Source organism: Lepisosteus oculatus, chromosome 3 (assembly GCF_040954835.1).
Source record: "Lepisosteus oculatus isolate fLepOcu1 chromosome 3, fLepOcu1.hap2, whole genome shotgun sequence".
NCBI classification, from domain to species: domain Eukaryota; kingdom Metazoa; phylum Chordata; class Actinopteri; order Semionotiformes; family Lepisosteidae; genus Lepisosteus; species Lepisosteus oculatus.
Genome location: NC_090698.1, coordinates 22,210,113 through 22,233,569, shown reverse-complemented (window position 1 = coordinate 22,233,569; position 23,457 = coordinate 22,210,113). Strand labels below are relative to the sequence as shown.

Sequence of the window (23,457 nt, the reverse complement as noted above, 5' to 3'; positions counted from 1 at the left end):
GAAATTGAAACCTCTGCTGCTATAGTCCCTTCAGGGGTAGCTTAATCAATTTCCTCCAGAAACTCACCATTTACGAACGTCAAATGTCTTGGGAAGTATTACCTAGTCCCCTTTGAAATCAGCCAAATCAAAGGCTGAGATGAAGCACAGACATTTGCCCTACCTTTGCTGTTCCTTTAACCAGAGCCCCATCAGAACGTTTGCTCCCTTGTTGCTGTTTTGTCAGGATGGTCTGGCCCAGTGCTCCCCAGGAAACTTGTTAAACTGCCTAGGGAAAGATCCATTTATAGACCAACTATTTGATAGTACTTGTCACAAATTAACAAATGAGATATGTCAAGGTGCAAAACATTGTTTTAAGGGGAAAAAAATAGTGTTAATGATTTCTGTGTGTAATCATAGTGATTTGCTTTAACTATACGAAGAAAATGCAGTTGTCTCTGTAAATTCCCCCAGATATTGAATTTCAAGGCACAGCTTACATAGTGATACAACAAATTGACTGTGAAGACTAAGGACCTTTTGAAACAAATCAGGGATAAAGTTGTAGACAGGCATAGATCAGGAAAAAGGCTACTTATCTCTTCGAGGAGAATAAAGTAGAATGTGTATCATACCACCTAGACACTACCTAGATACAGTAAGGCTGCCCTTCCAAACTGAGTACCTAGGCAAGCACAGGAAACTGGTTTGGGATTCCATAGTGCCTACACAAAGAGGGTATGGGTGAGAGGCAAGAAAGAAGCCTGTATTTTAAATGAAATACATTGCAGACTCTAGACAGTAAGGTTTATGGTTGGAAAGAAGAAACTAGATGTTTTTTTGGTCAAAATGTAAAACATTACATCTGGCACAAGCATAGCATATCACCCACTCATAACCATCCCAACTATCAAATTTGCTTGTTGCAGTATCATGTTATGGGGGTGATCTCAACAGCAAGGACTGAAAAACCTCTCAGTACTTTATGTGAAAAACGGATGGTGCAAAAGTATTGGTGAATCCAAGAAGAAAACCTGCTTGAGTCATCCAAGAATCTATGGATTAGAATTTGACAGGGAACAATAGAACAATAAGCTGAAGCACAAAGCTTAAGCCACACTGAAGAAGTCTGAGAGGGTTAAGTGTTCTTGAGTCACTCAGTCAAACTCCTGACTTAAATCCAGTAGAAAATGTATGGCCAGAATTCAATATTGCAGTCTACTATACTTGTGAGCATAATTTTGCCAGGAAGAATGGACCCTGTCCAATGATACTGACAGTGGCATTGCTCTCAAAGGTGTTTAGACCTTTTACTGATTTAGCAGGCTTTATACTTTCTTAAATCGTAAAAATACTAATACTAAAAATGTACTTAATCAGTACTTTTTCATTTTTAATTTTCATTTCACCTTAGCTGCACATTTCAGCATACTGCACATATACAGTAACATATTCAGTTTGATCATTACAGTTTTGATTAAAAAAGATTAAAATATATATACTGTACAGTCCATTACTAGTAATTTGTGAATTCCCCTGGTACCCAAAACTAAATAAGGCAGGTGGATGGATGGATTTACAGTATACCAGTAGATAAAGAGGATCTAGACGTAGAGATACAGTAGATCACGGAAATGTTCAGTGCTGGATTTTGGGGCCCAAGTCAAGTTTAGGATGAGTGATTTTTTGCTCCTATCTGAAAATTTATTTTCCGGAAGCTCTTTGGGGCCTGTATGGTGCAGTGCACCGTGAGGTAATTGTATCCCAGAATTGAGTCGGTCTGATCAAAAGTTGTAACCAAACATTATAGAATGTGATACATTTTCAAATCATACCTTTTGGTTTTTGAAACATGTCAAAATTTGATGCCCAGAGAGTTTCAGATTTACAGTATGAATGAAATTCTATAGAAAGGAGCAAATCTAAACTTTGGAAGATACAAATATTTTGAAGTTTTTTGAAGAAGTGGTCATACAGCCTTTAAAGGAACTAGTAAAGGTTTATTCCATGCTGAAAGGAGAAGAAAAAGAACACAATGATTTGGCTGTGGATCCTTCGTCAGATGTCACACTGGCACCCGAAGAAGGCTCCACAGCAGAAACGTGTTTCTTCTCTTACCTTTCCGCATGGAATAAACCTTTACTTGTTCCTTTGCAGCCTATGCATGCTGACAGAGCTACCTATTTGAACCATATAACCTTTAAATTACTACAGTCACTGACTGATGGTAAAGACAAAGAGTCATGCATTAGCAATGCATATTTCACAGTGATGGTTGTTCATCGTGTCTGACGATGACGGTTGTACTTGATGCAGCTCATCTGTTTGGAAGATGAGCTGTACAAAGAAACCTGTGAGGGAGAGCTTTTGTAAGTGGAAAAGCTGTTGCACTAGAGCAGTCCCACTCTCTCCACCTCAGAAGCCTGGGTCCAGTTATACAGGTAGACATCATGACTGGAGACTTCCATGGTTGCAGTGGATGGCCATGATGCTTTTCTGAGCCTTGTCATGCCCTTCGCTTTCCATGGAGTGTTGCAAGAGTATAGTGTCCCATCACTAGACTGGGGCATTAGGACCCACATAGACCGCAGGGTGAGAACCTCCTGCTGGCCCCACTAAAACCTCTTCCAGCAGCAACCTTAGATTTCCCCAGGAGGTCTCCCATCCAGGTACTGACTAGGATCACACCTGCTTAGCTGCAATGGGTGATATGGTTGCTGGCATATTTCACAGTTGAAATGTAGAAATGAACAACTCAGGGATTAACAATGACAAAGCTTCACTGATAGAAAATACAGAAAAACAACAAAGTCTAAAATCTCCAACATTTTTTATGAACAGATCCCTTACAGCAAAACCTGAACTGTTTTACCACCAGAACATTTGAAGCCCTGTATTCTAATACAGACTCTCTTAAAGATTGGATACATTTACTTTTGACCGTTTGTTCTCTATAAATTTCTCTTTTATAGTACAGCAAAGCCCAGGATGACCACCCTGCAACATTCTCTTTCATGGTCTTTCATGCTCCATTGCATCCCTCAACTAATCCAATTAGGCTGATCAGGCTAAGTAAGAAGAAGAAGCCATGAAAAGAGTTAATTGTCACATAACTTGACAAATCATTAATTCAATTAATCATGCTTAATAATCGAATATGTAATTAAAGAATATATGATTATTAATTGAAATAACATTATAAACAGGAAACAACATGTACTGTACACAGTGGCTGTCTTTGATATAGTCAATATTTTATATAATACCCCAGTTAAGAGTCAATTCAATTGAAGATTTCAACATGAAGAATAACCTCCAAAATGATTCATTTCCCAATGAACTGTAGTTAAAATTATATTTAGTAATGTTAAATTCTACACCACAATTAAAATGTGATACAATTGATCAAAATGAATGTTTTCGTAGTAAAATGTACATATACTTCTTTTGACACCTGAAGAAGGCTCCACAGCCGAAACTTTGTGTTTTCTTTCTTCTTTTTTCAGCATGGAATAAACCTATTACTTGTTCCTATGTTAAAATATATTAAAACCTAATAAAAACACTGAATAAATGCTGATAATTTAATCTTCTAAATCTGACATTTTGAAGGTCCCCTAGACAGCCAATGTGCCTGAAAACTGTAGCTAAACTATAATATTCAACATGGAGAGAATCAGAGAACTGGTATAATAACTAATGTGAAAGGTAATTGATTTAATGAATGCTATAAAATATCAATAAGATGGCAACTGTAGTGTCCATCATTAAGAAAATCAAGGTTATTGTAATAGTTGCCACCTCACCAGGAGAACAACGTAAAATTTAACCCAAATCAAAAAGGTTGTTTGGGACAATAACTCACACTCAAGTGTAGTAATTGGGAGACTTAAAAAACTTTAAAAAGTATACAATGTCTCTTAGAGTACCATTTGAGATTGACCTCATGAGTTTGGTGTCCACAGCAGAGATCCAAAGCAACATGAAATGAAATTATCTGAAATTGACAAAAGCAACTAAAACACTCCCAAGATAAATGGGATCACATGATGATCACGAACATTTTGGGCAGTCTCACATGGTTATAATTAATACTGAAATGTGAAGTATACGTTGAAAAAGAATATTGAGAATTAAAATGGATACATATTTTTGATATGGTTTGCATCCTCTGATTATGAGCTTATTTGCTAGGTTGAAGTAAAACTGTGCTGACTTATAGCAGATATTACCTCAAAGGGATATACTGACTTTTACTATCTGAAATTTGCTTAAAGTTAATGTGTCCTAATATATATGGTTGCTTTACATTGCTTAGTATTTAATCACTGAGTACTGTATGTTATTGCTCTTTTATGATCAAATGTATGGATTGAATTACCTAAATTTAAACATCATATTACTACTAATCATAATATATAATTAAATGAAATATCATTTATATTTTTGTCTTTGCTGTCCCAAAGCTTTTGGTGGCCACTTATTATTGAAACACTGTGCAGTCAAGCTGCCATTAATCACTTCAAGTGGAGTTCTGTACTGACTAGACACTCTTGGCCCACCATCACATTCGGAAAACTCCCCTTTGATTGGTCTGTTTTACACAACAATCATCTTATCGCTTCTCCATGACTTTCTGACATCCAGCAGGGTGGTCTGCACAAAACCTTGATTCTCTGCTAAAGAGGACTTGACTTTACTGCTTTCCAGCCCATGTGAGGTGACTTCGATGAGCCTCCTATTTGAAGCCATCACCATATCATAATTATTCCAATGTTGTGTACCTTACATACAAATATTAGTAATAATTTTCTAAAAACTGTTTTTTTTAATCCTCAGTATATATTTGAACAGTACACCCAAACATTTTTCTAACAGAAATTGAAATGGGCATATATTATTATAATTTCTCATTTAAAAAAAAATGCACTTGCTATAGGGTTTTGTATATCCTGATATGCAGGATATACTTTCCTAAAAATACTGGAATACTCAAAGTGTGCTCTCCAGATAGCTGAGTTACAAATACAGTACATACTGCATAAGGTGTTGTTCTAACCTAGAAACTACAGAAAAGAGCAACATATGTTACAATGATAAAAAGTTCTTCTTGTTGAGTTTATCAACCATGAGGACTACAGATGTTCAAATTGATCACAATTCCACTACTGTCCTTCATGTGCATGCCAGATGGGCAAAATAAGAGATCTGTTTATAACAACCTGGATGCACATCTTGTTTGTACATTACATGTTTTGGGGATGAATAACAGTATGTGGTAATAGAAGTCTGGAAATTGTGATGTAAAACATTTACTTTATTTGTTCTAGACAAATAATTTGCATGTTATAATGTATGACTTTGTGACATAAATTCCATACGTTGCTCGAAATGTGCTAGAAGTGCTAGAGAAAAGAATAGCATACTGTACACTTCCAATCAAAAGCAACAACACACCCTTTTTAATGAATTATTATTGTTACATAAATGTATTATTTAAAAAAGTGAGTTAAAATGTGCAATATTTCAGTCACACTTAAAAGTCATGTCCAGGACTATTAGAGACTGAGCAATCTCACGTTCAATTCAATTTCTAGGTTGTTTTACGTATTGTGATTAAAATGAATATTAAGGGATCTAATCAATATTAGATGTTTTAGACCAACTTGGTAAAGTTATAAAATAAAATGTTCAAAGCAATAAATCTGTCACTCATGTTTCATACTCTGAGAGTTATTAATAGTAAAGGGAGGTATTTGTATAAGACAAAGATGAAGTGTTGCCAAGACCATTATTATATTTGGTGCTAAGCTCATCTGGCACTAATAGCCAATGAAATCACCATCAGACTTCTCATAAACATTCAGCTTGTAGCAAGCAGTATGTCCTTGACACCAGGCACATGATTTAATCTGAAAGCCAAGGAAGTCTGCGACTGCATCCAAAATTTATAATGGAATTTAAATAATGTGTCTTAAGTTTCTTGACAGGCAGTAGTGAGATTAAACTCTATGGTGCAATAGTCTTTGTTGGTGTAATTAAGAGCCAGAAAAGAGTGATCTACCACTAAATAAAAGAAGGAAACACACAATTAAAGACGGAAATTCAAAATGGCAAATTTTTCAGATTAAAGGAATACTTAACTTCTGGTTTTAATACACATGAATTCACATTTGAAACCCACTTGAATGTTATTATCTTTTCCATTGACATCATTTTCCATTAACAAACATTAGGGTTGTGATGGCAACAGCAAAAAAAAAAAACGTTTTCTGAAAACCTGATAAAACTAAAAATAATCACTAAAACTTTATATAAAATATATATCCTTATGTATATATATATTTATATACAGTACACATAATTCATTAGTTAATCAGTTAGAAATGCGTTCTAGCAGAAATAATATGCAGATTATAGTTAAATGTTATTTGCATTCGTTAGAATTTGTATATAGAAACATTTACACAAATTGATACTTAGATTATTTGGTTAACATAACTGTAGCTGCAATTTACCGATGACTGTCTTGGATTACTGAAAGATAGACATGCATCAAGAGAATAAGTTTACTCTTCTGTGTAGAAGATTGACAGTGATATTCTCGGTAATTATTTTTTTAAAAGATGTACAGATATATGCTGTTTTTTTATGAAAAGCCCATCACATCATCTTGAAAAATCATTGAGGTGAGAACAACGAAACGAACGAACGAAAGGTTTTCGAATTGATGATGACTTCAAAAGCTAATTTAAAACTTTTTATCTGTCTTAGCGCTTGCACTTCAGGTATTTATGTACTATCAACAGAAAATTATCAAACAATGTTTTCATTAGAAATCAAGTCTTGATTAATGAAAGAATAGCGGATTGTCTACTTAACGTTTTCACTTTTGAGAAAGAAAGCGGGAGCTGTCTAACAGATACCAAATTGTATTTTTCAGGTGATGCGTATTCAGCATGCACGCTATAAAAGAGCCGATTTGTAAAGGGGGCAGCTAATATCAGATGGGAAGACAAAAACTCGATATAATGCATCCTTTTTTGTGGCTAATTCCTACCCCCAAGTGGGATTCTTTGCTTACTGCAATGCACAATTAATTTAGTCTGTTAGTCGAAAAAAAAACACGCTTAAATCTCTTGATCCATCCCCTTGTTAGTTGCACAATTTCAAAGTACCGGTCTTTAGTGCACAGAGATGGAAAATACTACCATCTGCCTGAAGAAAAAAAAAAGAAACGAGTAAGTGACGTCAGATGGGGCTGGTTTATTAGAGAGAGCAAACTACCAGCATTTTAGAATTCAAGAATCTGCTCTGTAAGGCAACAGGGCAGACACTAACAGTCTCGTAGGCATAATTTACTAACAACTTTTTAAACGTAAGCAACCGACTCGAATCAAGTGCTACGACTCAGAGAAAAAATATCTTGTTGCATATTCACTGAAGTGTAAAATATTTTTAACAAATTTAAGACATTACTGGTGCAGACTGTAAAATATTCATAATATACCTATTTATTTTGGACTTTTTGAGAGGGTATTATTTTTTTCTAAGTGAAAACGACTCGTGATGGTTCTCCTGTCATCATGCTTTTTTGTAGCTGGAATTCTAGTAGCGAGTTTGACTTCAGCTGATAAGGTAAATTTAACATTTCTTCTGTTATTTATACATGCTTTAACCTGTATTTAAAATAGTTATGTATATGTAATTATTAGTTTATGTATTCCACCAACAACCACTGGAACAGTTTAATGTTTTTGCGGTAAAGCCCTAATAAAGTGTAAGTCCATATTCTGTTAGAACCAATGCACCAGAAATGCAATGAAGTCGTGAAATAGCCTATACAGATTGCTCTACTTTGATGGGTTCGTTTTAGCCACATTGGTAGAGCAGTGTCATTTTATAAACTTGGAGTGTTATAATTTATGTTGTGTTCGCTAATAAAGTTACTTACAGTAGTTCCACACTCTCTTTCTCTGGTGTTTTAGTATAGACTTCTATACTTTCTGTTTGGCAGTTACAGTACAGTAACCGGGTTTTCACTCATTGAAACTTTTCGAAAGAGCAAGGATTAAGTATTCCTTTTCTGTAGTTAGGTCCTTTTCTGTAAATTCCGTTGAGCTGAATTAATTAAATTTTACTTCATAAAACAGTTTTTTTTTTGCGTTTTGATTGTTCTGTCTATAGAGGTTTATTTCTTGGAAGTAACACGTGAAAGCGAAACTTGAATCGGTGCCAGATCTGTCAGTATCCTACGGAATTCTAAAATCGTGTTGAGTTACTGAGTTTATTCAGATTAGTAGTATTAGTGTGCCCAATTATGCATACGTATTCTTCTGTTTTGTATTGATCTGTGTTATTAACCTTTTAATATGTATTTTTCTGTTCTTTTATAGGCTGGTGAAGTAGATAAAACTGGTAAGAAAATAGTAACAATATTTTAACATCGTAACAAAGTTTGCTTCAAGACCACAATTGTTTTATTTCATAATATTTACCATTAGCACCAAACAGATTTTTATCGAACTAAAAAATATTTAAAGTCAATAGCAACACATCATTAGTTTTCAGTGTTAAAATATTTTACAATTGTCTAATGATTCAAGTTTAATTTCTCCTTGAGTAAATTGCATGTTTTCACGTACAGTGTTGTGAAATTCATCTGTTAGCAGTGCTATGACTTCATGTGACTTTAAAATGGAATTGTATTAGTTTCATAAACCTCCATTCACTCCTTACATAATAAATTATTGTACCTTTTGAATAAGAATCTTATTGTAAATGAGATGTGTTCATAGTATATTAACTGCTATCTGGTACCTGCCTATTTCCCCTTTTAGTATGTAGATTTTTATATTTATATTCAAATATTTGTTATAATATTAATTTTACCCATGCCATGTCATCTCTTAAAGTTTGCCAATTATTAATTTGTGTTTATTTAGAGTGTTCCAATGTTTTCTTTGTCGACAAAGCAGGAACATCCATTTCTGATAGTGTTTCTCCCTCTCTTTAAGATTTTGTAAGGAACAGACTAAGTGAGTTTGGACTCATTACACCCTTTAGCACGGACTCAGAAGGGCATTACCTATCACATCTCGTCTCTGCTAACCACAAGCAAAGAGTGAAAAGAGATGTGTCCCGTGATTCAGACCCGAAAAGTCAACAGCAGCTTTTCTTCAATGTCACTGCTTTTGGGAAGGAGTTTCACCTACGCCTGCACCCCAATACCAGGCTGGTTGCCCCAGGAGCCATGGTAGAGTGGCACGATGAAGTTGAAGTTGCTGGGAATGGAAGCAGTAGTGAAGAAAGTGGAAACCACACCAAGAGCAGAATAGACAGGATACTGAGACGACAACTGCTGAAAACTGACTGCACCTTTATTGGAGATGTCACAGATGTCCCAGGTGCTTCTGTTGCCATTAACAACTGTGATGGACTGGTAGGTGTTGTTTCTTTTAATTTAAAGACACTGTGATTGATTTGACTAGAGAAGACATTTGACATTCTGCTGAAAGCGCTTAGTGCAAGCATGTCATGAACAGTACCCTTATATTTTAAAAATGTCTAAATGGTCTTCTTGTTGATCACTTTTTGACCTTGTTGACTTCATGAGATGCTGGAATTTTCATTGGTAGAAGGCAGAAATTAATGTTAATGCTGCATACCACTTGAGTATAGTAAAGAATAAAGTATGTTCACTACACTGCATTAGACCAACTTCATTACAGGTTTAGTCAGAGTGGTATAGTATGTGGGTCACCCACATTGAAGTTATTTCTTGTTTGTTTACTGTTTTGTGTATAAGAATAAGAATTATAGATTAAGGCTTATTTTTCCCCTATGAGAAGATGAGATTTTTCCAGAATAAAAATAATGATTTCATCATTTTTCTTTTAAATTTTGAAACAAATAACCATACTGTGTAAATTTAGATGGAAAACAATCTCAGTATCATTTATGCTAAGCTAACAAAGCATGAAATAAATAATTGTTGGAAAAAATCAAAAATACATTTGTTTTAGTGTTCCTGATTGCTGTACAGCTGTAGACATTTAAAACGAATGTTTTAATGGACATACAGTATAACAAGAAAATACGCGTGCACTTCGGACAAATGCCAATATCAACACCTTATCCTTAGAACTAGTCAAAAGCAGATTTGGCACTGCTGTAGCTTTCGGCATAGCTGGATGAGGAAACAATCTTCATTATTAGCAGTTTATTCATTGCTTGCGGTTGGTGTGTTAATCTTTGAAATTGGATTACTTTGAGTCAGATTAGGCCAGACCACCATACGGGCATGTAAAAGACTAGCCTGCCACACTGGTTGTATGAAGGAATTACTGCAAGCAGCAACAGTAGCCAAGCAACATTTCTAGAAACTTTCAAACAAATATATAACCCAATTTCTATAATAATAATAGGTGGAAATGATATTATTGTCTTACTGTAGAGGGTATGAGGACTCTATATCATTTTTCTATATCAAATGTTCTTTAGTGCTGATGTCAGCAAAACATTTCACTTCACTTTTTAGGTGCACAAAATTTGGGCCAAACTGCATAGCTAATTAAGCTACAGATAAAACAGTTTGTCCTTTGGCAGAGAAGTGGAAAGTGTGAACTGTTCAAGCAACATTATCTATTGGTAAAGAAAAGCATATGTTCAAATTCAGGTGAAAGCACATGGGCTAACGAATGTTTTAATGGACATACAGTATAACAAGAAAATACTAATTTCTAAGAAAAGCTAATTAAGCTACAGATAAAACAGTTTGTCCTTTGGCAGAGAAGTGGAAAGTGTGAACTGTTCAAGCAACATTATCTATTGGTAAAGAAAAGCATATGTTCAAATTCAGGTGAAAGCACATGGGCTAATATTTTTACAAAGGATGGAAAAAAAACAGTGGTATGCCTACATGTGTGGAGTAACAATTACTTTACTTATTTTAACAGCATCTGTGTGCTATCTACGTGCTAAGATATTCTAACCTGATTTAGTTATGCGACATGTTTGACCAGTTGTAAAGCTGTTCCAAGTTATCATAGGTTATTGCTTCTGATCAGCTTCAGTCCACTTGAAAAGTTCATGGAGCAATACATTCTGTAACTATTCTTTACAAGAACCCGCTTCATTAAAAACTGATGTTTTCAGAAATTGATCTTCCGTATCTGTTAGCAGCAATACAGACTGCACTGTGCTGTACTGCAGTATTTTGTTTAACTTGTGGGAAAGCGACATTACATGCTGAAGAAGGTGCAACTAATATGCAAGTGTATTCCAAAGATATTCAATTGTTTGCATGTCAGGTAGCACTAAATATAAAGAGCTGCGTAATGATGGTGAACTACTGTATTTCCTTTACTTTGTTCATTGGTCAAAGCTTGGAAACTCATGAATGAGAGGAGCAAGCATAGTGCCTAGTGCTGTCTGCTAGTAACTGCCTCATTAAAGTCCTGTTGTGCCAACAGTACAGCACTTAGCCATAGCTCTCTTATTTTTCTCATGCATCCTCAAATCTTACAAATCTCTAAGCCTGATAAGTTATTGGTGAACTTCATATGTACTTCTACTGAAATTGTATATGCAGTCACAGTTACATAAACCTACATTGTACAACGGTCTGTAATAATGATCACATTTCATGGAAATTGCACAATGGTAGTAATTTTCCTAGAAATAAAAAAAGTCCTCTAAATAGTATGCATGTTCTTTTAGCCCACAAGCATTTATGATATTCTTAATTAGGAATGTACCAAATATAATTAATAATACTCAATATGGAATTGGAAATGTATTGTTTTTCTATGCTTTACCACTTAAATCTCCATAATGACATGAAAGAGATGGGGATTGCAAGCAAACTATCCACCAAAACTTTTCACAGTATCCACCCTACATCTGAGACACAAGAATTCCCATTGAAAGGAAGATCGATGGCTTTAATTGATCCATCTGTGAGCTTGCAGTTAACCTGGCAATCCACTGTAGATGGGAAGCTTGGAAAACCTTGGTTACCTTAAAATAGTATGAACTTGTTGGTGTTCAGGAAAATGTTTTCTGCCACTTAAGGAGACCTACAGTATTCTGACTTAACTCACAATAATTGAACTTAACATTCAAGTGAATAATTTATTCTGAAGAAAGCAATGCTTACACATGTTAGCAAGAGACACACGTTTACTGGAGAACAAAGCACTATTTTATGTCAGTGATATAAGCTAATAGTTATAAAGATATATTCTTCTATTTGATTTTATATGCTGGGGAACCTGGTTGCATAATGGATCAGCTTTATTATTACTAACATACTGTATCATATGTTAAATTCTCAATATTTACCTACAGGCATGGATTAAACAGGGAACCTTTGATCTCAAGTAGCCTTCTGGACTCCCTCTGTTTATGTTTTACTGTTGTTAATTACAGGAATTTCCAGTCTGGAACTCTTTACAACAGCAAAGGCTTAGAAAGCAGATATTTTCCTGCTCCAAAAACCCTAGTGGGATATACAGTGATTAACGCCTTCCACCAGTATAACTTTAACTGAGGAAGTATTTAAATGCAGCAGTCTAAAATATTATACCATATTTCAATGATAGGATATAGAATTTGAAACTGACGCTAACTGAAGTAATTTAGACAAATTATTACTACAGACTCTTTAAGCTGACTCTACACTCAGCAAATGCTGACTACTTAAACTAATTTGTCAACCCGCTTAACTTGTTGTTCAGAATCCTATTTTACCATACTAATGAATGGTGGCTTATAGTTAGTATGTCTGTATATTCAGATGAGCGCATGGGTGAATCAATAATAATGCATCCTATCTAGTGTGTCAGAGAAATGGGTTGCTTGCATATAGTGATTTATGTATTATGTTGTCTTAAAATAGGTTTGTTCTGGGTTTTGCTCCAAGTGAATTCTTAATCATGAGTTAATTGATTTCAATTTGTATTAAGGAGCACTTTTAAATTTACTTTCAGTTCTTACCAGACATATGGTTTTTATAATTATAATTTATAATGTCGTTCCAATATCAGCATTTCATACTTATGATATATTGTCATTCCTACTTGTGTCTGTTAATCAAACATTGATAACCTATTAGGAGCTGTTCAGATGTATGTACAGTAAGTGTAAGCAAGTCGAGGAGAGGCAGTTTACAATTCTGATGCTTATATTTTATTCTGACTGCTTAAAATGCTGACGTTGTTACCCATTAAGTGACATGTTTTTAAGCTCAATACTGAGTGAGAAAACATGGTAACCATAAGTCCAGAAAAGCAAGCACATCCATTAAAGTAATCTATTATCCCTGGAAATTTAGAACTCAACAGGAATGAAAACTAGCACCAAGATCAGGATTGGGAATCACCATCTTAAACAGTTTCTGAACTTAAAGTTCCTCCATAAATAGTTTTGCAGAAACCAGCTCTTGAATTATTAAATGTAGAATTACCAGGACCCATGTAGTAATTAAACATCTGGTTGTATTAAAGTACTGAAATGAAGCACTTTGGAAAGGTTGCATTTTGAGTGGCCTTTCTTTAAAGACTAGATTTCAAAGTTAGAATACATGTAGAATGTAGTTTGGCTGTATAGTATATGTTGATTTAAATGTTCTCTTTATTGTACGTTAGCAGTAGAGTACTGGCTATGTTTGGTAATATTTGGAATGCTATAGCCTGATTTCAGTGTCCATACACACCTTGCTAACTTTAAAATGCCATTCCAATTACAGCAGCAATTTTCAGACCCTGTTCACAAGAATATTCTTTTGTCCTTTGTCACACACAGGTTTAGTCCTCTAAAATTCATTATGCTGCCTGGAGTGCAGGATGAGCTCTAAATCCTTGCAAATCATAACTGAATCCCTGCTGTACCAGACATTTTGGCCAAGAGTCCTTAGTGCTGAGAATAGCCAGCCACCTGCTGAACTGTCTGGTGTCAGTGGAAGCTAGTTGCTTCCTTTAGCTGACTCTCTGCTGCTTCTGTTTCAGTGTCACCCAGAAATGATTGGTCTGGCACCATATGTATAATGGGACAAGTGGTTTACAAGTTGGGGCTATACATTTTGCATTTATCTATACATCAAAGTATGGGATTTTGTTCTTTATGTAACTATTAAACCTTAAAACACTTAAAATTAAATTGAGTAATACAGTAACTTCTCTTCAAACAACTACTTTTTTATCCCTTAAAATGGATTGGTTTTGGATTTTAGCAATCAAACTAAGGGTAGAAATCAATCACACTTGTCTTGGATAAGGAGCAGTTTATATTCTTAAGAAAAGTAATTAAGAATCCTACTGTATACATAGTGCATAGAATATCTTGACTAATGTTCAGACAGACTGAATCCTAAAGCAAGAATATAAGAACGGTCATATACTGTAGCTCATTGGGGTTAATTGTCTGCATCCTGTTAGCCTTAGAGTGGGATCCAGCTGTTTTTTGAAAGTTTCAAGGAATGTAATGCAGATCCTAGAAATGTTTGCTTAATAATGTATCAATAACAAGGGCACCAACATTCCCCAACCTGTAGCCTGATCTCAAAAGATCAGTTAATGCAGAAAGTTAATGAAGGCTGAGCCTGGTCAGTACTGGGATGGGAGATTCTTAAGGAAAACGAAGTTGTTGTTCTAAATGGTGCTGATGGATCAGTAAGTGAAATGTTTCCCTCTGGACCACAGTTTTAAGTCTGTTACCACAGTATTGTGATTAGAGAGACCGTGCTGTTGAAGGTGCTATCCTTCACATGAGACACAAACCAAGGTACTGACTACTTAATTGCTAAAGATTCCAATGTTTGTAAATCTGTACTGCCTTACACTTTCATCCCAAATACAATAAGTGAAGGATTTTGTTACATTTCGACCTGCTCTGCTGTGTAGTGGGGCTTCTGGTTCATAATGGATGACATGTCTTGCTCAGGTTGATGGTGAGCTAGCTCTTGGCCTGTGTGCGATGTGATTCCTTGGGATGAAAAGCTCTATACAAATGCAAGGATTTATTGTTAATTGTAAAATATATTTCATTCAGATCCAAATTATTTGGAAAGGCGGATGGGATTCTCTTGAACGGGACATAAATATGCATAACCCACATTGCACAAAGACCTTTCAGGCGTTTTTTAAGTAAAGTACGTGTTTTATGTGATTCTCTGTGGTGTCGTTTTGTTGTCTAAGTGACCATGACAAGAGGTTTCTTAAAGCTAACACAGAGGAAGTGCAGAGGGGAAGCAAATTAGCATCTTCCCCCCAAAAAGGTTGAATCTAATTGTTGTAGCACAATACGCTACAGCTGGTGTGCCATAGGATTTATTTTGGCTCGTCTTTGCTTCTCATTTATATTCAAGGTATCAGGGTATTTCATATCTTCTGGGGGCATTATTTTGATAGAATAATAATGAGGCAAGTAAATAATGTAAAATGAAATAAAAACTCGCAGTATACAATAAAATGGTAGTTGCACGAAGGATAAAAACAGCTGCTTAAAAAGGATATGCTTTATTTTTTATTTCATTGGAAGTAGTATTTTTTGTTTAAAGGAAGTGATCATTTCACTGACCATTGCAGAGTGTGCGGTGAAGCATTGGCATTCCTTCACAGAAACACTTAGCATTGATTCAGCACGTTATCCAGCAAACCTGTGTTTTTGGATTAATTCTGTTAATGATACAAGGAGTTACTTTACTTTAACTTTGGCTTCCAAATGCTACTGTACAGTATGTCATGTTCTGTTTCCACAGTTTCAGGGTTGGTAATGACCCTAAGTGATCTTGGCAATAAACTTTTTTTCAATGGTTCGTGCCTTACATTCCAGTAAAACGGGACAAAGAGTATAGTGTTGAAATTCACAATGGTCTAGTTTATTTATTCAGAGGTTTTGACATTTAAAAGCTGAGTATGAGTAAGATTTTCAATTATTTTTAGTATTTTCAGATTCCCCAAAATAAAACTTTTATGATTCACAAGCATTCCATATTGACATCTAAACAAACGTTCGAAAGTTAAGGTCCTGATTTACGTAATTTACTAACAAAAGATCACTTACCTCCAGCTTCTTTGCCAGTATACATAATCCAAGCTGCCCATGTAATTACTCTGAAGCAAATTTTGTATAGTTAATGCAAATTAGCTTTATGGGAGAGCTTTTAGCAAAACAGAAGGAAATACTGTCTTTGCTGTGTTTTCAATTAGAATATCAAAACTATAATTAGTCTGTGATTAAGAACTTGGCTGGGAAAAAAACCCAGAAGACACAGGAGTCCCCTAGCAAATGGGAAAATATACATGTAACACACATCTAAATGGTGATTTATTTCACAAACCATTATTTTAATTATTTTAACTTTTAACCATATTAACACAACTTTCTTTCTAGTGTTTGTATGTTCTCTCCATGTTCATTTGGATTTTCATTGGGTGCTCTGGTTTTATGCTTCCCACCTTCTCTAAATTGTTGCCCATGGTACATTGTTCCATGCTTAGCAAGCATGGAATCTAATGAGCGTTTGAAGTGAGAAATTGCAGGTTAAAAAACAGAAGAAAAAACACAGGAAAAAACAAAAAAACGTTAAAGACTTAAGTATTTTGAAAAGGCATCATAAATTTAATTTCATTCACCCATAAACATTTTGCCACTATTTACTAAATCTGAGGGTTCACATACAGTACTTATATGCAGTACATCATGGGATTTACTGTTGAATCATTTTGTTAATTAAATCAAAATATCTGTTGTCTTTATATTTTCATTTAATTAGATTATCTTCATTTTTATTACTTCCTAGAATCTAAGTGTTGGCTCATTCAGCTTCGAAGTAAGAAGATTTTAGGCTTATTTACTTGAATAAGTATTTATGGAAACTAAAATTATTTTTCTTTATGCAGATTACAACATTAAATCCTGGAAGGTTTATTCTACAGACTTTTGTATATTTCAACCCAGGGCTTGTGGAAGCAAATTAAATATTTATTATATAATAACTCTGATGGAATGTTTTTAGATGGCTCATGAATGTGGCATATATTCTACACAATGAAATTGTAATTAGATTTTGCTAAAATATTGTTTGAAACATTCATTATTTTTAAACGTTTCTTACTGCAAAGTAAAGGATTCACAAACATACATTCTTTATTCTGTATTCCCTTAAGTATCTTAAATGAAATGTTTCAGAGCTGTGGAAAGGCACATTTTAAAATTGGCCTCACTTTCAAAATCCCTAGTGAGTACTGGTTACAGTGGGAAAATCTAGGGTATGCAACTTTAGGAAAAGTGACAGCAGACAAGGAGAACTTTCTAGATTTTAATCTTAGACAAATTCATACATAGGCTACATTCATAAAATGGTTGCATGTTAATTTTAGTAACTGTTTTGTTTTCACATAAACCATACTACACTTAGACATCGCTTTAGAAACACTAAGGCCTAAAGAGACTCTCCTTCTTGCAGTTTTTAAATTCTCTTTGGTAGAGTTTGCACTGAGGTCCACTCCTCAATGTCCTGCAGTACAGGCACAGAAGATGTATTCACTAATATTTGTTGATGTTTATCCAGCTCAGTACTTGCCTGTTTTTCAATAAAGACCGCCAGAGCTGTTTTCAAATGTGGTTTGAAGTGCACGAAGGGAGCTGAGTACTTAAATACAGAGGTACTAGACTGAGAGTGCAGAAGTACAGCAACACAATAATAAACTATTCCTTTCAAATAATTTGGTTGAATTCAATTTGATTCTAATTATCAGGACAACTGGAATAGGCTTCTGTTAAACATTTGGTTTGGTGTTCATATATATATAACATACATCTATATAGTCTGGGTGGCACAGTGGTTAGTATTGCTGTCTCACAGTGCTGGGGTCCTGGGATCGGATCCTGAGTACAAGCTGTCTGAAGTTTGTATGTTCTCCCTGTGTTCATGTGGATTTCCTCCAGGTGCTCTAGTTTCCTCCCACAGCCCAAAGACAAATTGGTTGTTAATTAGCTATTGGAAAAATTGGCTCTGGTGTGAGTACAGTATGTCCTTGTGTGTGTTGTGATAGACTGGCACCCTGTCCAGGGTGTACCCTGTCTTGGACCCGTTGCTTGTTGAGATAGGCTCCAGCTCCCTTGTGAGGCCTGCAACCCTGTATTGGAGAAAGTAGTTGGAAAATGGATGGATGTATATAGTCCCAGATTTAAGTAAACATTTCTAGTGATTTAGGTCCTTCATCATACATTAAACAATCATGTTAATATCTATATACTGTACAACCATTTTTGTATAAATGGTCTATATATATATTTCTTATAATTACCTATTTATATATTCTTCCAGATCAAGGTTGCAAGTTGCAAAACCCAGGTTCTTTGAGGTTAGCCTTCTGGTGTGGGGAAAAGTGTAAGAAAAATGGCTTAGGCACAGAGGATAAGGTTTTATCTTAGGTATACTGTATGTTATCCCTTTACAAGGGTAATTTCCTTTCAAACATAGCAAACATAAATAATTTGCATATATTGACAAATGTATCCAGTCCCTCACTACTAGTTGGCTAAATGACACAGAATCAACCAATAAAGCCTGTGGTGATTTATTTTCTTGTTTCCTTCTGCTTTATACTCTCCCTCTGACCATTGCCCCTTATTGATGTATCGGCTGACTGCTCAGGAGTCTGGGTGCTGTAGTTATTCTTTCCTGAATCTAAGGTTTCTCAACCTCTCTAATTACAATACAGTATTTATCTAAATGCACACAAATGCCAAGCATGAATTTTGTCAGAATGATAAATGAAGGCAAATACAGTAAGTGGTGTTTGATTGTCTTCTAAGGTTATTGATCATTTTCCTATGCAGAGTGCTTACATTCTTTTTGTGTTGACACTTTTTATTAGTGGGTTGTACTATATACAGTATGTGCATGATTGTTGTTATTGTAATATTCCTATGGGTATTGTAAGTCAGTTTGGTTTAATGAGAGAATCAATTTTCTTTGATATCTTTGTTCTGAGTAAACACTAAAAAGGTTTAATGAAATTTAATGTGTTTCAGTATATTGCAATTTATGCTCACTCCCACTCTTCACTCAAGAATAACTGTATTCAGAATGACTAAATTTGTAACAGTGATTATTTTTCTAACAACCAAATGGTAAAATCAGCAAGGTTCTTCAGTTTCTGCATTGGTATGTCTCACCATCGTAAACCCCTCCTCTTAAGGACGCTCCAGCCCTTCCTTGTTTTGTACTCATCCCCTGCACCTGCCACCGGTTCCTGCCCCTCATCCTATAAGGGCCAGGTGTTCCTGCCAATCTGGGCTCAGCTTTGGAAGATGGATGCCAGGAAGCCCGCCTACCCGCGAGTCCAGGAGCGACTCGATGGCACAGGCTTCATCACGGCGTCCTGACTTTCTGATTAGGGAGTGTCTGGTCCCGTGACCCACCTTTTATTCCAATTCATTTAATTGTGTGGGACAAGTCTTTTTAAATTGCAGGAGTGTTTACATATATAGGTAACATTATACACTGACAGATCAGCTAAAAGAGGAATGGCAGTTCTTCTTAACCCAATATCAGTCAGTTGTTGACAAAAAGACTGGCACATTTTTATTTTACAAATAATTCTCAATGGCCATTTTAACATTAATTCTATACTATTGCACAGGCATGTCCATCAAGGCTAATCCATTCATGATGTGTATTGAGAGGCTTTAATAATGCTTTGGAATCAATAGCATGATAAGATTCATATTTTAAAATGTTGCTCAAATCTGTATCTACAGGTAGGTGGTCGTTTTCATCATCTTTGTTATTCTTAATAAATAACTGTTTTTAAAGGCCACTTTTGTTCGTAAAGAAGGTGTTTTTCACATTTTGTTTGAAATAAATTAGCTGGTATAATCTTTCCTAAGGTTCTCTTTAAAAGGGATGAAAATGGCAGGTAATGATGACGAAGGTTTGCACACTTTTCTAAGCCAAACACCCCTTTAAACAACACTGAGGGTGAAAGGTGCCAGTGTTTCAGCTGAATCAGTGTTTTTTTTTAAAAGCGGCAGCACCTTTTAAATGTAGCACGTTCATACCGGCTCCTTAAGAAGTTTAGACTGGAGGGCTGTCTTAGAAAACTGGACCCCTTCAGCTGAATCCCATATGTTTGTCTTGGCAGAAATGTGGTGTCTGCTTGGCTGGCGCTGATGCTGGGATATTAAACTGATGGAACACAGAACTCTTGATCCCTTTCAGAGAGCTTCTATTTAGGTAACAGCAGGCTAAATCTCTGTCAGCCACCTGCAATTGTCCATGATATAAAATGCACTTATAATCGGGCAGTATGCTGGTGTGGCAAAGATGGCAAAATTAAATCACTGCTGTACTGTACATTACCTGGAACTTAATTTTTGCTTCAGTGGAATCTGAAGGTGTGTCATTAATGCTTACTGTTTTACGAAGATAACAAACCTTCTTACAATGAAGATTTTTTATATGCACCAAATTACTGAGAAATTAGTATAACAATTTATCTGTTTTTTTCCATTATTGGTAAGTACATATACTGTAAATCTCTATTGGTGTGCTAAGGGAAAGGATGGCATAATGTAGTGGGTGAGCCTTTGGACACGGGACTGATAAGTTCTGGGTTGAGTCCCTGGTGCAGAAACTTTTTATACCTTTGAGTGAGCTACTTTACTCCAGTTGTTCCAGTCCATCCAGCTGTATAGATGGGGACCAGCATCTCTGAGGGGTTATCCCTGCGATACTCACCTTTCTATAGAGGAAGAATCATGTGCTCTCTAATCCACTTAACACGATGGAAATTATGATAAGCCTTTGTGGCTCTGGTATAGACTTTTATCTTTTACAAAGGAAACAACAGGGCCATATAAGATAATATCCCTAAATACAACAACACCTGGATTAGGTATTCACAGGAGCATGGGAATCAAGGGGATCATGGTATTTTTAGGTTTAAAGAGATTTGGTATGTTCATATTGCCAAGAGTGCCAATCATCCTCCCTGCCATAAGTCTCCATGACATGTCCTTTCACATACACCCTTTTTAGAATTTATTAAGAAACAATTCATTTTCAGATAGTTTCCATACTTCTGTTTTCCAGCAGAAGCCAGGGAGAGGGCTTTGACGTGCTGTTCAGTGTGGGAAAGGTTGGTTGCAGGCGATTTTTGTCTCGGCATTCCTTCCTTCTCCTTTCATTCCAGTTCTCCTTATTGTGCACCTATAGCCAGGACCCTGTGCTTGTCTAGTGATATTAATTGCTTCAATCTAGTGATTAATATCACTGGACAAATTCAGCAAAAACTGAGGCAGATATGTTAATCACTGCCAATCTAGCAAATAACATCTATGAGACAATCTCTATGTTGGGGTTTTAAAATGGGGTAATGAAAGAGGCCTTCAGATTTCTGTCTCTGTTATGTTCATTGCCTACAGTATGCATGTTGGGAGTTTTAGGAATGGCATGTGATCCTGGACATTTGTCGAGAATCTTGTTTCAACAAGTATTTCTAAGGGGGGAAAAAAAAATAATTTGTCTTTCACTTACATGTTACTGTATGTGGAGGTCAGCATTGCAGCCTCACAGCTCTCATCCCAGGATAGAGTGCCTTTTCTGTGGAGAGTTAGTTTGGTCTCATTATGGCTGCATAGGTTGAGCGTATCAGTCCCAAGCCCCCCAACTCCCAAAGACATGCTGACAAGATAAATTGGTGTCTGTAATATGTTTATGTGTGTATCCTGCAATGTACTGGTGTCCTGCTAAAGGTAGTTCTTTCTTGTGCCCAGTTCATTTGGGATAGGCGTAGAGTTATTAAGCCTAAGAATAAGTGGCTTTATGATAATAGATGAATGTCTAGAGAGAAGCTCTTAACATTTTGGGGTATTATTGTACTAGTTTCAATGTTTGTTCCTTTGTTGCCTAAGGTCATTTGCTTGGCAAAATAACAATTGACCCTAATTATTTTCTTGTATCCATAGAATTACTTTGTAAATCACCCATTTCCCACAAGACATGGTTTTTAGACAAACACTGCATTTACAACATCTTCAGGCAGCCAACAGTTGAGACAGGGGGAGCATACGCATGGTACATGAGAGATGTTTCACTTGAGCCAAGAAAGAAATTAGGTTTACATGAGCTGTGGGTATCTATGCAAATGAGGAAGCAAGGCTGGAGTTCATATGCAAATTAGCCACGTGTACAGTTCTCCTGCTGGCAAACGTTATGTGACATTCTATTTCAATTAATTTGTTCAAAGCTCACTCCTAAGCTTTTTATGAAGGCCTGTGTCTGTGTGTTGGCTTCTTTGTTATACTGACTGTAAATATGTTACTTCTCACCTGTTATTAGTAGGTCAGCATATTAGTACTGTGTATATTTTAACTACTGTATTTTCCATTTCATTACCATAATGGAAAATTAGAAACTTAAAGAAACAACCGATCCCAACTATGTACAGATCACTTTGAAAACACTACCTACATAGGTGTCGATTTCATTCTACATTTGCTCCGAGGCTGTCATAGCATATGTTTATTTTAATTTCACGCGAAGGCAAGTGGGTGTGAGTCTTATGTAATTCTCGTGTGTTTGTGAGAGAATCCCTGTCCTCCAGGGAAAGTTTTTTTTGGTCCACAGATGTTTTTCACCCCTCCAGAAATGCACATGTACATCATCATTTCAGATGCCATAGTGCCACATGAACTCTCCAATTGTGAATGAGTTGGATGATTTTAAAATGGTGATTTTAAGACATGTAATGAAGTTTGTGATGTCTTAATTATGTATGCCTGGTTGCTTGAAACAGCTCTTGCCCTGATTGATTTTTTCAGACCTTGGCAAGCTATTGTTGTTCTTTTATTATTTTTAATTATTCATTAATTAAAAAAAGATGTGAATAATTTACCGATGTAGCCTATCTGCCTGAAAACCAGAAGATCTCTTTTTTGATACAGCATCGAGGAATTGTTCATAATACGGACTATGATGGATACTTCCAATCTCTTAATTTTAGATTTAAATTTGGAATTATAATTAGAAAAAAACAGGCTATAAGGTAATGGACAAACAGTGAGCGTTTGGGATATTGAAAAAGCCAAATTAAAAATGCAAAGCTTGTTTTCAACTGTGAAAGCAAAGTACTGTAGGTAGTTAGAGATAACAGGAGATTTATACAACATGTTACAAGAATATTAAACATGTTAGATTAATATAACTTGCAGGTTTTTAAAACAGAAGTCATCAATAACTTGCTTTGTGATAAAGAAAGCACTCAATCTGCTGCTGACAGCTAGGATGGCCTAAAATGGTCAAAACCTTATGAGTCATGCTAAGAAAATGTAGAAACTATAGACCAATCAGTCTTACTCTACTGGTAGAGTGCTGGAAATCATAGAGCTAAACTAAAAGAATACTGTATATACAGTATATAGGAAAGCAAGGAATATAAAGCATTTTTGCAACATGCGTTT

General features: G+C 35.6%; 1 protein-coding gene across 4 annotated transcripts in view; it reads left to right on the top strand.

Annotated features, from left to right (window-relative positions):
• The first annotated feature begins 7,272 nt into the window (after positions 1 to 7,272).
• The window catches only part of adamts3 (ADAM metallopeptidase with thrombospondin type 1 motif, 3), a 98,767-nt gene continuing 82,582 nt past the window's right edge, over positions 7,273 to 23,457 (top strand). For 3 of the 4 annotated variants that reach the window (XM_006627191.3, XM_015340173.2, XM_015340172.2), the window contains exons 1-3: positions 7,274 to 7,620; positions 8,379 to 8,400; positions 9,000 to 9,424. In XM_006627191.3, the coding sequence (XP_006627254.2) occupies positions 7,552 to 7,620; positions 8,379 to 8,400; positions 9,000 to 9,424 (516 nt within the window). In that variant the 5' untranslated portion in view covers positions 7,274 to 7,551. Of the gene's footprint in view, positions 7,621 to 8,378; positions 8,401 to 8,999; positions 9,425 to 23,457 lie in introns of all 4 variants that reach the window. The other variant, XM_015340174.2, reaches the window with a different exon arrangement.